The 15,500-nt window shown below is 36.5% G+C and overlaps 1 protein-coding gene across 1 annotated transcript; it reads left to right on the forward strand.

The window, feature by feature from the left end:
• Positions 1-13,596: 13,596 nt before the first annotated feature.
• LOC103720818 (protein Jade-1) lies at positions 13,597-15,294 on the forward strand. Its single transcript, XM_008810730.4, has 2 exons — positions 13,597-14,717; positions 14,818-15,294. The coding sequence occupies exons 1-2, from the start codon at positions 13,833-13,835 to the stop codon at positions 14,884-14,886; spliced, it is 954 nt and encodes a 317-aa protein (XP_008808952.2). The 5' UTR covers positions 13,597-13,832; the 3' UTR covers positions 14,887-15,294.
• Positions 15,295-15,500: the final 206 nt, after the last annotated feature.

Genomic DNA, 15,500 nt, shown 5'->3' on the forward strand with positions numbered 1-15,500 from the left:
TTATCTTATTTTTAATTTGTTTATTATAAATGCTTTTAATTTTATTTAGTACTGGAAGAATGCTTGCCGTAAACCCATATCTATTCATTTATTAAAAGAAAGTTATGAAGTGGCGTAGCTCTCTCCTCTTCCATCCCTCTTCTTTTGGTGTCTATATCGTGTCCAATCATTCAGGCTAGCATGCATGGTGACTAAGGCAAATGATTCGCTTATCTTTGACAGTCTTAAAAAGTGAGAAGTTTAGAATCTATTGGGCATTGTTTTTATTTCTTGATTTTTATGTTTAAAAATAAAATTATAAAAGTCAAGATAAAAATATATTTGATGCTGTTGTTTTTATTTTTAATTTTAAAAAATATTTATTATATTTTTGATATGGTTTGGAATACTCTGAATTTTTATTTTAATATTTTTAAAAATAAGAAAATCATTACCTAGGGTTGCAATTAGGTTAGGTCGCAATAAAGTTAGGTCGGATCAAAAATGACTTAGACCGGATATAGAATAAGACAAAAATCTTTCAACTTGGATTCTATCTGGTCAAAAATTTAAATGGGAATTTGATTATTTTATGAAATAGATAATTTAACATAATTTATAATAGGTTGAATCAAATTAAATAGGTTAAGCATTGCTATTTTTATTTTTACTCCAATTATTGCTCTCATTGTTATTGTTGTCGTCTCCAATGTCACCTCTATAATCTATTATCGATATTAGATTATCATTTTTTTTGTTAAATTGTTTGTATTTTTATCATCACCACTGTTATTATCATCATTATCATCATTTTTATCATATTACTATTACTATTGTCAATATCTCTGATATATTAATAGTATTCTTGTTACTATCATTATCGATGCCATCACGAGTACTATCATTATTGCCGCTGCCACCAGTATCACCATCGCGTCTATCATACAAATGCGGCCTCTACTATGCCTGGGCTAGACCTATGACTTGTAGTGTCACCAATTCTATTGACTGTTTTAGCCATTTTTATTTCTATTATTATTGTCATATTTATTTTTTAAAAAAATATTAAATATATTTATATTTTAAAAATTAAAAATAAGTTTTAGAAATAGAAAAAAATAATGTCACATTGCATTTTAACCTAGCAGGACTGAATTGAGCTATCTAGATGTTCTGATTTGAAAGAAGTGAGATATTGCAAGTACAAAGATCGACATGATGAGACATGTCAAGCGTAACGACCAATGGTTGCCTACTTGGCAAGGTCTCATCATCACTGTCATGTACAACTATAGGACAATGATATGCGAAAAGATTATATGTTCAATTTTCGAAAGGTGACTTACTAGCTTGTTAATTGTTCTCACAGAAGTCGTATATTTTCAGGGTAAATACGTAACACATGAGTCAACTGACACGAGTCATCTCCAGGTTCACTACTTTTATGCAACTTAAAAAAAAATCAAAGGTTACGGTCAGTAAAGGCTATCATTTCTGGTGAGACTAAGATAACGTTCGGTGAGCCAAATAGCTCCACGAAATGATCTTAAATAAATCTTATTTTATATAATTTTTGATAATTTAAGATCAACATATTTAATATGCTATACTTTAATAATTAAAAATTTTAAATATTATGAGTAACTTATTCGACATTTTATAGAATTAATTCTGTAAAGATATATCAATTGTTATTATAGAATTAATATATTTATTTATACTTATAATATATTATTTTTTAATGCTAATAATTATTTTGATTAGAAATATAAGGCAAATATAAGTAATATATTAAATGCTTTCAATATATAAATATAAACTACTATAATATATTTTTACTATAATCTAAAATTATTATTGAATAATAATATGATAATAATATAATAAATAATATATTATAATACAATATCTTATAAAAATAATATATTATAATATAAATATAATATTATATTATATATAGTATTGATATAATATATTAATGGTATATTGATATACCGATTCTTTCGCTGGATTGAGGGTATTTATGTCCTCAATTTTTATCAGGATTTGAACAATAAAGCTCGAATATATTATTATATTTATCTATATTGTATATTTCATTTATTCTTGGAATCAAGTAAACATTAATTTAAGTTCGAATCGAGTTTGAAATCAACCTACAATGCAAGCTCAGCTTGAGCTCGATTCGAGCTTGAGCTGATTTCAGCTTAATTCCTTTTTATTTATGGAATGCTTCTATAAAGAAAGTCTCAGCTTTGTTAATTAGGTGTAAGGTTGGTCAATTAGGTTCGCTTTCAAGTGAAGTTAAAATTAAATTTGAGTTGGACTTGAAACAATGGTAAAGAGAACAAGCTTGAACCAGGAGTTCAAGCCCGGAACTATTTTTGGAGCAAGTTTGATGAGACCCTAGTTCGAACATGCTTGGCTTAGTTACACCCTTGCTTATACATTTATTGGTGAAAAATAAGAAAAAAAAAAAGAAAAATCATAAATCAATCTCCTAGGCCGTCAATTTCAAAAACCAAACAAGATGGATTGGTTAACCATCAATGGGTCACACATGCAATTCAGTTATATAGTCTAAAATTGTAACTTAGAAAACATTGACATCCATTTCATAAACTACTTGAACCTGGGTTAAATTAATAGCTTGTTTCACACTAGTTCATATTTACCTGGGTTAATTGATTTTATGTTACTTAGCACACCATCTTAGTCTCGCAACTGCACCCCACAATCCATTCCATGTCCAATCATGTGTTAAGGAAATATCTATTTTGAGTTGCTAGCTAGCTAAGTTCAAGCACTTGAAAACTGACTATTTTCTCATGATTGAAATCAAATATAATACAGTAAATACTCATCCAAGTAATTCATTACAAGGTTTTGAAATTTGATGACCTATTTATCAGGGGTTTAAGTTCTTGATTGACATTACATTTGGATCCACGCTGACTTGGATATAGGTTCGCGATTGATGCAAAATGATGCTTGTTAACTATACATTGACTAACAAATAATAATAATAATTGCAATGCACAAAGTTACAAAATGAGATCTTCACATTATCTTCCATTGACATAAAATTAGAAATTTTCGCGTCATGACATGAAATGTCGATTTTCCATAATCTATTGACAAAAAGCATAAAAAATGTATAAATTCTTTACTTAAACACTTTCAGATATTTCAGATTATGCCTAAAAGCATAGTATTTTATTTATCAGCTTGAAACTCTGAAGATTGAACTTAATAATGAATGAGAAACATTGAAAGCTTGTTTCATTAATATGTTACTTTCAAGTTCTACTGAGTTGGAGCCTAGTCGAGCCATATCCTACCAAATTGAATATATATACGTCTCTCATACCAAAAGAGAAAAATATATACTCTTCCAAATCAATCATAACAACTGCAAGCCTGCGCCTCTGTGATTTTTTTTTTCCTGCAACAAGCAATTCTACAAGGCCCAAGCATTGGTATCAGAAAGAGGCACTCAATAACTACGGTGCCACATGACTGTAAGGGACTGGTGCAATTTAGATGTCGGCGCCATACATGGCGAGTTCCTTGTTTAAGGAACCTATCCCCTCCCAACACATGGTCTTGAAGCTTTTTGAGCTCCATAACATTTTTGTTTAGTAAAACACTTGCATCTCTGTATTTTTGAAGGGTTTTAGCATGTTATAATGCGCAGCGGAAGCTAGGAATTTTAAAAATTTCTTAATAAAGTCCCTATGCATGAAACCCTTTTAAGCCTAGATCACCTTAATGATTACAATCAAATGATATAAAATAAATGCAGAATTAGTAGAATACCTCAAACGCTAATCCAAAGTGTACAATCTCCACGAGGCGTCCAAGTGTCCGCCCTCCAATGGTGATCCACACGAAAACTTGATCAAGACTTTAGCTCTAAAGACTTTTGATCCTTAATGCAGAATTCTTCTAAAGAACTCTAATGGCTTGCTTTCCTTCCTTTCTATTTTCCTTTAGCCTTCTAAAATCACTTCTAATCCTTTTGTCCTAAAGAAGACCACCTTGTCTTGGCTTAGGACACACTAGAAGCAATGCTAGAAAGAAAGAAACTAATGTAAGAAAGAAAGAAGAGAGGAGTGGGGTGGAATTGGAATGATGAAACCCATGGAGTGCTAACCTATTTATAATAGGTATAGGGATGCATCTCCAAGGGATGCATCCCATCCACACATCCTCTCATGAAAGGGCATCATCTAAAGGGCCATATCAAATAAGAGGAGGTGCAGATCAAGTGAGGAGGTGTATCAAATGATATGTCCTTTCATGTGGTGCCATATTTTGACCAAGTCAACATCACATGCTAATCACATGTCCATCACGCCTCACCTCTTGATCTTTCATGATGATGATCCAAGGGCTCCAATGCAAGGCGCCATTCACTTGACCCATTATGTCTTCATCCAATGGTGGGATTAAGATCCAATGGTCAATTATGGTAGCCATCCTCTAACCCAATCCAATTGGGTTAAACCAACTCTCCATTATGTCTTCATCCAACGGTAGATCAAGATCTAACGGTCTAGATTGAATGATTTATTAAATCTAATCCAATTAGACTCAAACCAAGCCAATTAGGTGCCAACTCTTGGCTAACCCATATTAGAATATGATCTAATCAAATTAGATCAATTAAGAATCAGATTCGAATCAGATTCGAATCCAATTCGAATTAGGAGCTAAGGTTTGCAACACCTGCTAGGATGTTTATCTTGCAAACATGATCTAATCCAATTAGACCCTTGATAAGTTTTCTTGTGTGTGACCCATTGGGTTCCATACTTAGCCAGCAATAGGTGTGAGTGCGAGTTGACCCAACTTGATTAGAACTCTTCTAATCGATTTAAGTCCAAACTGCGCGAACCCGAACTTAACAATTAGAATCCTTTCTAATTGGTGATCGAATTAACTCTTTAATTTGATCAAACCTATAAAACAAGATTGACGTCTAGCAACGTGTCATGTCTACCCGGAAAATATGGAATTTGGTGGAAATACCAAAAATACCCTTCAGTGGCAAGTTACCATGCAATTCAATCCTTTAATCAAACTGCATCCTAAAAATGCATATGAGTATGAATATATGTCAAACTCAATTTCATATTCATATTTTTCTCAATCTTTTAATGATAATTCAAATAATGAAACATTAGAAACTCTTTCTAATTTTCATTCTACTTTGATCAAAGGTTTCCTGAATTATCATATGATTAGAATAAATAGGATGCTATCTTCTCTTACTAGAAGTGATTAATTCCTTGTTGACCTACTCATAATCTTCGTACACAATTCACCATATCCAGAAGACCTCGTACATAACTTATTGTCATGAATGAGTGTAAACCAAAATATGGGTTCATGTGCACAAGATACCATGGTGATCTCAAGTCATAGGATCAGTTGCACAACTCCCACTAAGAGAATCATCTTTTGACATGTAAGTAAGACTTCATAAGATTTCTCTTTGTAGGTCAATTCAGTGAACTCATTCCTCTAATGAGCACCCACATCTTTGTATTAGTGTCTCCACACAAATGATTGTGAGATCAATCATCCTCTGCATCGAGCATACATAAGACATGCCAGTCTTTCCGGTAATCATTGATCCCCGACTCAATGTACCAATGACTGGAAATATTTAAGATTAGAATTTTAGGATTTTAAGTCTCACTAGTATGATCTCATCATAGTCTTAAAACCATTGCCCTAATCTAAGGAGTTTATCATAAATATAATCAACAGCATATGATAAAACATAACGCCTTTATTCATATTTAAATATCATGTACATGATTTGGACAAATCAAAAGAAAAAACCTTTCGCAATACATATTGCGATTGGCTTGTAGGGCATCTACTCTTTCAATCTCCCACTTGCACTAAAGCCAATCGCTCTTATATTTTATCCCCATACAATCGAGGTGGCGATCGAACTGCTGTTGTGGTAGAGCTTTAGTGAACGGGTCTGCTAAGTTGTTCTTTGTGTCTACTCGTTCAATGACTATGTCTTGTCTCTCGACGATCTCTCGAACGAGGTGGAAGCGTCTTAGAATGTGCTTGGATTTGTGATGAGATCTTGGTTCCTTTGCTTGAGCAACAGCTCCAGTGTTGTCACAATAAACTGAAACTGGTCCAGCAATCTCAGGAACTACTCCCAACTCAGCGATGAACTTCTTCATCCAGACAGCTTCCTTAGCGGCTTCACTTACAGCGATGTATTCTGCCTCAGTAGTTGAGTCAGCTACAGTTTGCTGCTTGGAACTCTTCCAGCTCACTGCACCACCATTTAGGGTAAAGACATATCCTGAAGTGGACTTGCTATCATCTGGATCTGATTGAAAACTAGAATCAGAAAATCCTTCTAGTTTCAACTCAGATCCTCCATAAACTAGAAAAATATCTTTAGTCCTTCTTAAGTACTTAAGAATATTTTTCACAGCTATCCAATGATTTTCTCCTGGATCAGCCTGGAATCTGCTTGTTATGCCTAAGGCATAAGCAACATCAGGCCTAGTACATAGCATAGCATACATAATTGATCCTACTGCCGAAGCATAGGGAATAGAATTCATTCTATTCCTCTCTTCAGATGTCTTAGGAGACATCTTCTTAGAGAGACGTATGCCATGACTCATAGGTAAGTAACCTCTTTTACTTCCTTCCATGCTGAATCTTTTTAGCACACGATCTATGTACTTAGACTGGGACAAGCCTAGCATCCTTTTAGATCTATCCCTATAGATCTTTATACCAAGTATATAGGATGCTTCTCCCAAGTCTTTCATGGAAAAGCTTTTTGATAGCCAAGTCTTGACCGATTGTAACATTGGAATATCATTTCCAATGATTAGTATGTCATCTACATATAATATTAAGAAGACAACGGCACTCCCACTAGTCTTCTTGTACACACATGGTTCATCCACATTTTTGATAAAACCAAACTCTTTGACTGTTGTATCAAAACGGATGTTCCAACTCCTCGATGCTTGCTTTAATCCATAAATGGATCTCTTAAGCTTGCATACTTGATTTGCTCTCCCACTTGAGACAAATCCTTCTAGCTGTGTCATGTAAACCTCTTCCTCAAGATAACCATTAAGGAAGGCGGTTTTGACATCCATCTGCCAAATTTCATAATCATAGTATGCAGCTATTGCAAACAAAATCCGAATAGATTTAAGCATGGCAACTGGTGAAAAAGTTTCATCATAGTCAATTCCTTGCTTTTGCCTGAAACCTTTTGCCACCAATCTAGCCTTGTAGGTTTCTACATGGCCATCTGCTCCAATCTTCTTCTTATAGACCCATTTGCAACCTATAGGGTTTACACCTTCTGGTGCATCAACCAAAGTCCATACTTGGTTGGTATACATAGAGTCTATTTCGGATTTCATAGCTTCTAACCATTTGTTAGAGTCATTACTCATGATAGCTTCCGAATAGGTCAGAGGATCATCATTTTCGATGATGTGGGCTTCATCATTCTCAATGATAAACCCATACCTCTTAGGTGCATTTCGCACTCTATCTGACCTTTGGAGAGGAGATGTGTGTTGTGGTTGTACTTCATCAATGGGTACATCTAGTTGAAGAATTTCTTGTGTTTCTATTTGTAAGTCTTGAACTTCATTAAGTTCAATTCTTCTTTCACTGCCCTTTTCTAAGATAAACTCTTTTTCTAAGAAAGTGGCATGCCTACTAACAAATACCTTTTGTTCAGTAGGGTGATAGAAGAGATATTCAATACTTTCTTTGGAATAACCTATAAATGTACATTTATCTGATCTAGCACTTAGCTTATGTCCAAAATTTCTTTTGACATATGCTTGGCAACCCCATATTTTAAAATATTTAAGATTGGGCTTTCTACCTCTCCATATCTCATATGGAGTACTAGATATAGATTTTGAAGGTATCCTGTTTAGCACATATGTAGCAGTTTCTAAGGCATAACCCCAGAAGGAAATAGGAAGATCTGTAAAGCACATCATGGACCTTACCATATCTAATAGAGTACGATTCCTCCGTTCAGCTACACCATTTAGTTGTGGCGTATACGGAGGTGTCCATTCAGAGAGAATGCCCTTTTCTTTAAGATGATTTAAAAATTCACTAGAAAGGTATTCACCTCCTCGATCAGATCGAAGGATTTTAATACACTTTCCGGTTTGTTTTTCAACCATACTTTGATACTCTTTAAACTTATCAAAGGCTTCGTATTTATGTTTCATAAGATACACAAATCCGAACCTTGATAAATCATCAGTGAATATGATGAAGTAAGAGTATCCACCTCTAGCTGGAGTTGTCATAGGACCACATACATCTGTATGTATAAGTCCTAATAACTCACTTGCCCTTTCTCCATGTCCAGTGAATGGAGACTTGGTCATTTTTCCCATAAGACAAGATTCACAAGTTCCTAATGATTCATAATCATAAGGATCAAAGAACTCTTCTTTGTATAACTTGTTGATTCTTGATTCACTTATGTGACCAAGTCGGCAATGCCAAAGGAGGGTATTATTCACTTCCTCTCTCTTTCTTTTATTGCTTTTATTAATATGAAAGACATTGTCATTAAGTAATAAAACTAGAAGACCATTTTCCATAATGCCATTGCAAAGATGCTTATTAGAAAAATAAATAGAGCAACCATTGCCCTTTCCATTAATTTCAAAACCTTTCTTTAACAACAAAGGAATGGAAATTACATTTCTAATAATTTTGGGCATATAATAACAATCTTCTAATTGTAGGAGCTTTCCCGAAGGCAATTCCAAGTTGTAGGTTCCAACAGCTTCAGCCTGGATGGACTCTCCTCCAGCGCCATACAGCTCGAAGTCACCTTTCTTCAAAATTTTAATTTTCTGTAGTCCATGCAAAGATTTGCAAATGTGAAAACCACAGCCGGTATCCAATACCCATGAATTTGAATTTGAAGAACTTAATGACAAGTTGGCATGTAACATAAACATACCTTTTGATGCAACTCTTGCATCGGTCTTCATACTTGCAAGAAAACTCTTGCAATTCCTTTTCCAGTGGCCAGCTTTGCCGCAATGAAAACAGGTACTTGATCCGGAGTTTTTCTTTCCTTTTTTCTTTTTGATGCTACTCTTGGGGTTCAATCGTTTCTTAGAACCCTTATTTCCCGATTTCCTCATAGAGGTGCTATTTATAAGAAGGAGTGGACCTTTATCCTTCTTAATATGTCCTTCAGCTGTTTTGAGCATATTTAACAGCTCGGGCAGGGAGGTGTTCAGCTTGTTCATGTGAAAGTTCACAACAAACTGAGAGAATGAATCAGGCAGTGATTGCAGGATCAAATCCTGACTGAGCTCACTATCCATAGCAAAACCTAATTGACTTAATCTGGTGATCAAGTCTATAACCATAAGAACATGGTTTTGCACTGGAGTTCCTTCATTCATTCTAGCACGGAACAACTGCTTAGATATCTCATACCTAGCAGTCCTGCTTTGTTCTCCATACAACTCTTTTAAATTGAGAAGTATGGATTGAGTGTCCATGCCTTCATGTTGCCTCTGTAATTCATTGTTCATAGAGGCAAGTATGATACATTTGACAGTCACACTGTCATTTTTCCACATCTTATGTGTGGCAACCTCCTCTTCTGTAGCATCATCCCCTAGATCTCCAAGATCAGGGATTTCAAGTATATAGAAAATTTTCTCCTGAGTGAGTACTATCTTTAAATTCCTCAACCAGTCCACATAGTTTGATCCGGTCAACTTGTTGGCATCTAAGATGCCTCTTAGTGAAAGTGAAGAAGCCATTTAATAATTCTACATATGCAAGAACAAAACTAATATAAGCAGACCAATCATGATGACATGTTTGCAACTAGATAAGGACTTTAATCTAATTTGTCTCCTACTATTTTTATCGAATATCATAGCCCTCTCCTATGATAAACGTGAAAATATAATTTTTCTTAGTAGGGTTGAGATCCTAATTCATCATAAAAAGCCTTGTGTTTACACAACAAACTCTTATGAGTTCAAAGGTAGGAAACTCTTTCCAATTGCATCTCATGCAATTCTCAACTTTATCTTGTCCTCTTAAAATACTTATTGCCTTATGTTAGCACAACAAACAATAATATTTTAGTTAAGTCAAACCCTTCATTTCCATATAGTCATATTCGAATAATATTGCCCTTGTGGTTGCACAACAAGGCAATATATTAAAATATGCCATAAGCATCTTAATGCACCAAGACAGTATAACATCAGTCCCCATTGCAAGTCTTGTGTTAGCACAACAAACTAGCATGGATCTTGACATAATAATATCGAGGCATGAAGGAAGGCTATCAATAGTGTTATATCAATATTAAGCTTATCCATAATAGGCAATCAAACAATTGGCCAGGTAAGCAGGTGGGAGGCTCCCCTTACTCAGAGAGTAAGGTCCTAATTAAGTAACCACCTTTAGTGCTTTCCTTAGACACCAATTAGATTAATTGTTCTAGAATGGGTTAGCTCAAAGTTTTTCAATACTATGACTTAATATAATTTTTATTGAGGGCTTACTAGTCTCTAGCACATTCTTTAATTGTAACATACATTTAACATGTCTAAAATAAACTATTATGCATCATGGCTATCTCATAGCATGTATAAATCATAAGCAATTAATTAACATGCTTCAACATATTTTCATATGGAAAATTTCATATCATGATATTTTATTACATAACATATCATATATTAATCATACATTTCAGCATTTCTCTAAGCATATGACATTACTATCTCATAGTAAATTAATAATCATACATCATACATAATTATTTGATTGAACCAATTAAGAATGGCTCTAATACCACTGAAGGGTTTTAGCATGTTATAATGCGCAGCGGAAGCTAAGAATTTTAAAAATTTCTTAATAAAGTCCCTATGCATGAAACCCTTTTAAGCCTAGATCACCTTAATGATTACAATCAAATGATATAAAATAAATGCAGAATTAGTAGAATACCTCAAACGCTAATCCAAAGTGTACAATCTCCACGAGGCGTCCAAGTGTCCGCCCTCCAATGGTGATCCACACGAAAACTTGATCAAGACTTTAGCTCCAAAGACTTTTGATCCTTAATGCAGAATTCTTCTAAAGAACTCTAATGGCTTGCTTTCCTTCCTTTCTATTTTCCTTTAGCCTTCTAAAATCACTTCTAATTCTTTTGTCCTAAAGAAGACCACCTTGTCTTGGCTTAGGACACACTAGAAGCAATGCTAGAAAGAAAGAAACTAATGTAAGAAAGAAAGAAGAGAGGAGTGGGGTGGAATTGGAATGATGAAACCCATGGAGTGCTAACCTATTTATAATAGGTGTAGGGATGCATCTCCAAGGGATGCATCCCATCCACACATCCTCTCATGAAAGGGCATCATCTAAAGGGCCATATCAAATAAGAGGAGGTGCAGATCAAGTGAGGAGGTGTATCAAATGATATGTCCTTTCATGTGGTGCCATATTTTGACCAAGTCAACATCACATGCTAATCACATGTCCATCACGCCTCACCTCTTGATCTTTCATGATGATGATCCAAGGGCTCCAATGCAAGGCGCCATTCACTTGACCCATTATGTCTTCATCCAATGGTGGGATTAAGATCCAATGGTCAATTATGGTAGCCATCCTCTAACCCAATCCAATTGGGTTAAACCAACTCTCCATTATGTCTTCATCCAACGGTAGATCAAGATCTAACGGTCTAGATTGAATGATTTATTAAATCTAATCCAATTAGACTCAAACCAAGCCAATTAGGTGCCAACTCTTGGCTAACCCATATTAGAATATGATCTAATCAAATTAGATCAATTAAGAATCAGATTCGAATCCAATTCGAATCAGATTCGAATCCAATTCGAATCAGGAGCTAAGGTTTGCAACACCTGCTAGGATGTTTATCTTGCAAACATGATCTAATCCAATTAGACCCTTGATAAGTTTTCTTGTGTGTGACCCATTGGGTTCCATACTTAGCCAGCAATAGGTGTGAGTGCGAGTTGACCCAACTTGATTAGAACTCTTCTAATCGATTTAAGTCCAAACTGCGCGAACCCGAACTTAACAATTAGAATCCTTTCTAATTGGTGATCGAATTAACTCTTTAATTTGATCAAACCTATAAAATAAGATTGACGTCTAGCAACGTGTCATGTCTACCCGAAAAATATGGAATTTGGTAGAAATACCAAAAATACCCTTCAGTGGCAAGTTACCATGCAATTCAATCCTTTAATCAAACTGCATCCCAAAAATGCATATGAGTATGAATATATGTCAAACTCAATTTCATATTCATATTTTTCTCAATCTTTTAATGATAATTCAAATAATGAAACATTAGAAACTCTTTCTAATTTTCATTCTACTTTGATCAAAGGTTTCCTGAATTATCATATGATTAGAATAAATAGGATGCTATCTTCTCTTACTAGAAGTGATTAATTCCTTGTTGACCTACTCATAATCTTCGTACACAATTCACCATATCCAGAAGACCTCGTACATAACTTATTGTCATGAATGAGTGTAAACCAAAATATGGGTTCATGTGCACAAGATACCATGGTGATCTCAGGTCATAGGATCAGTTGCACAACTCCCACTAAGAGAATCATCTTTTGACATGTAAGTAAGACTTCATAAGATTTCTCTTTGTAGGTCAATTCAGTGAACTCATTCCTCTAATGAGCACCCACATCTTTGTATTAGTGTCTCCACACAAATGATTGTGAGATCAATCATCCTCTGCATCGAGCATACATAAGACATGCCAGTCTTTCCGGTAATCATTGATCCCCGACTCAATGTACCAATGACTGAAAATATTTAAGATTAGAATTTTAGGATTTTAAGTCTCACTAGTATGATCTCATCATAGTCTTAAAACCATTGCCCTAATCTAAGGAGTTTATCATAAATATAATCAACAGCATATGATAAAACATAACGCCTTTATTCATATTTAAATATCATGTACATGATTTGGACAAATCAAAAGAAAAAACCTTTCGCAATACATATTGCGATTGGCTTGTAGGGCATCTACTCTTTCAATTTTCATGTGGAGAATTCTTTGCAGATGAAGAGATGTCAAAGAGACATATTATTTACCAAACAAATCCTCCTATGTCTATATATAAACGCTGGTTTATCAAGAATACGCAAGAAAAGCACTTCGAATTGTTGATTCATCGTCAGAGATGGTTTAGAACCAATAGTTCATTATCTAATGGATCTTTGTTCACTATGTCTCCATTGTCCACCAAAGACTCTTCCTACTCGAGCCAGTATGGCAGCATCGCAGTTGGAGCCTCTAGAGATTACCATGGTTGGCTTCTCAAGGCTTATCGGATAAAAAGAGTAGAGGCTCAACAAAATTAGGGCTCAGGGACGGGCCCAACCCAACTTTGGGATGCAAACGGGCCAGGACAGGGCCCAGGAATTTCAGAATTTGGATAGGTCTGGCCTGCATCCGTAATCAAAATGAAACGCGGCTTGATCTAAATAGACTTCCCGCGGGTTTTTGGACGCGCTCCACAGTCGAAAACTCGAAACCCAGGGGGAGATTTTTGAAGCCTCTGGATCCAAAAATTTGATGAGAATTTATTAGAGTCCTCAAAATTCAAAACTCATCTTCCCCTTCCCTCTTCTTTCCCGGCTTTTTTTTTCTTCTTTTTCTTCCCTCTTCGATCATCATTCATCTCATTAATCTCTCTCTCTCCCGGGTCTCTTTTTCCGAGCAATCTTTGCACCTCTTTGTACCGGTAATGGAGAACAGCTTCGATGGGTTGCCGCCCTCCAAGAGATTCAAGCTTCTCCATCTGCAGGAGAACCCCCAGTCCTCGGATTCCCCCATCCGCGAATGCCTCCCAGCCAAAAAGAGGCTCGATCCCATCCTTCGCTGCCACCACCATCCCATTCCCACCGCCTCCCTCTGCCTCCCAGCCAAGAAGAGGGTCTGGGCTCCCCACCTCCTCTCCCCCCTCAAACACGAACACGAGAACCCTAATCCCATCCGCCCTCAATACCGCCTTCAATCACGAGATGATGAAGAACCCAGCAAACAACAAGACGAAGACCAAGAGGAGGAGGAAGTGGATGATGGGGTTACCTGCGCGGTTTGCCGTAGCACCGACGGTGATCCCGTGGACCCCATCGTGTTCTGCGACGGCTGCGATCTCATGGTCCACGCCACGTGCTACGGCAATCCCCTGATCAATTCCATCCCGGAAGGAGACTGGTTCTGTTCGAGATGCTGCGAGAGAAAGGGCAAGGAGGAGAATGAGGGGGAAGAGAAGCCGCGGAGCTGCTGCTGCCTGTGCCCGGTGAAGGGAGGAGCGGTGAAGCCCACCACGGACGGCGGGTGGGCCCACATCATGTGCGCCCTCCTCGTGCCGGAGGTCTTCTTCCGCGATCCCGACGGGAGGGACGGCATCGACTGCTCCCGGGTTCCCAGCAGAAGACGAGACATGGATTGCTACATCTGTGGGTCCAATCGCGGGTGCGCGATCGAGTGCTCGGAACCCAAGTGCGGGTTGGGGTTCCACGTTTCCTGCGGTCTGGAGAAGGGTCTTTCCATCGAGTACAAGGAGGGTAGGCGAGGAGCCATCGTCGCCGGGTTCTGCGTGGATCACACCCAACTCTGGAAAAAGGTAAACTCAATACGTCTTTCCATCATCTGTTTGCTTTGAGTTCGCTTTCACTTCATCACCCTTAATTTAATCTCTCTCTTTTTCCCCCATCGTAATCCAGCAACAAATAACTGGCAAGTTCAAGATAGTACCAAGAGAACGCGAGCCAAAGGGGAAGACTAGATCTTGATGGCAGTTCATTTGTGTGGCAGGGCTGGAGAGTTACAATGTTGTTGCAGCTTAAGAGGTTGATTTCTTTTGCACTAATTTGGTTCGTGTGGCAGCTAGGAATTGTAGCAGTTAAATTTCTTTTCTTATGTAGACTTGTGTGGTGCTGCTTCGCATGCTTGTTCTAAGGATTGTGGATTTGATAAGATTGTTATGTAAATCAGCTGCAGTCTGGCATGCTATGTGTGCGCTCCGAAACCTTCATTCCATGGTGATGGTCTAGTCTAGTGCAGTATTTTAGGTGAATGGCAAGTAATTATGTGCATTGTTTTATTTGAACATTTGTCCAACTAGATTTGGTTTTCAATAATTCTTGATTCTGGCTTCTCTTCCCTTTCGGATGATGGAAATATTGCCACCTTTTATGTCATTGCATGAATGTTTGGATAAATGTAGTGTATCGTTTCTGTTCTATACGTGGCCTGCTAAAGTATGTGGATAAATCGTTACTCCATGAAGAGTGAAAATTTTAGGGGTTTTATGGAGGATAGCAATGAATTATGTATGGTATGGCTAGAAGAAGCCTAGAACTTTGTTGATCATCATCAATAAGAAATACAAGAATTGCATTTGTTA

The sequence above is a fragment of the Phoenix dactylifera genome, chromosome 8 (genome assembly GCF_009389715.1).
Source record: "Phoenix dactylifera cultivar Barhee BC4 chromosome 8, palm_55x_up_171113_PBpolish2nd_filt_p, whole genome shotgun sequence".
Taxonomy (NCBI): Eukaryota; Viridiplantae; Streptophyta; class Magnoliopsida; order Arecales; family Arecaceae; genus Phoenix; species Phoenix dactylifera.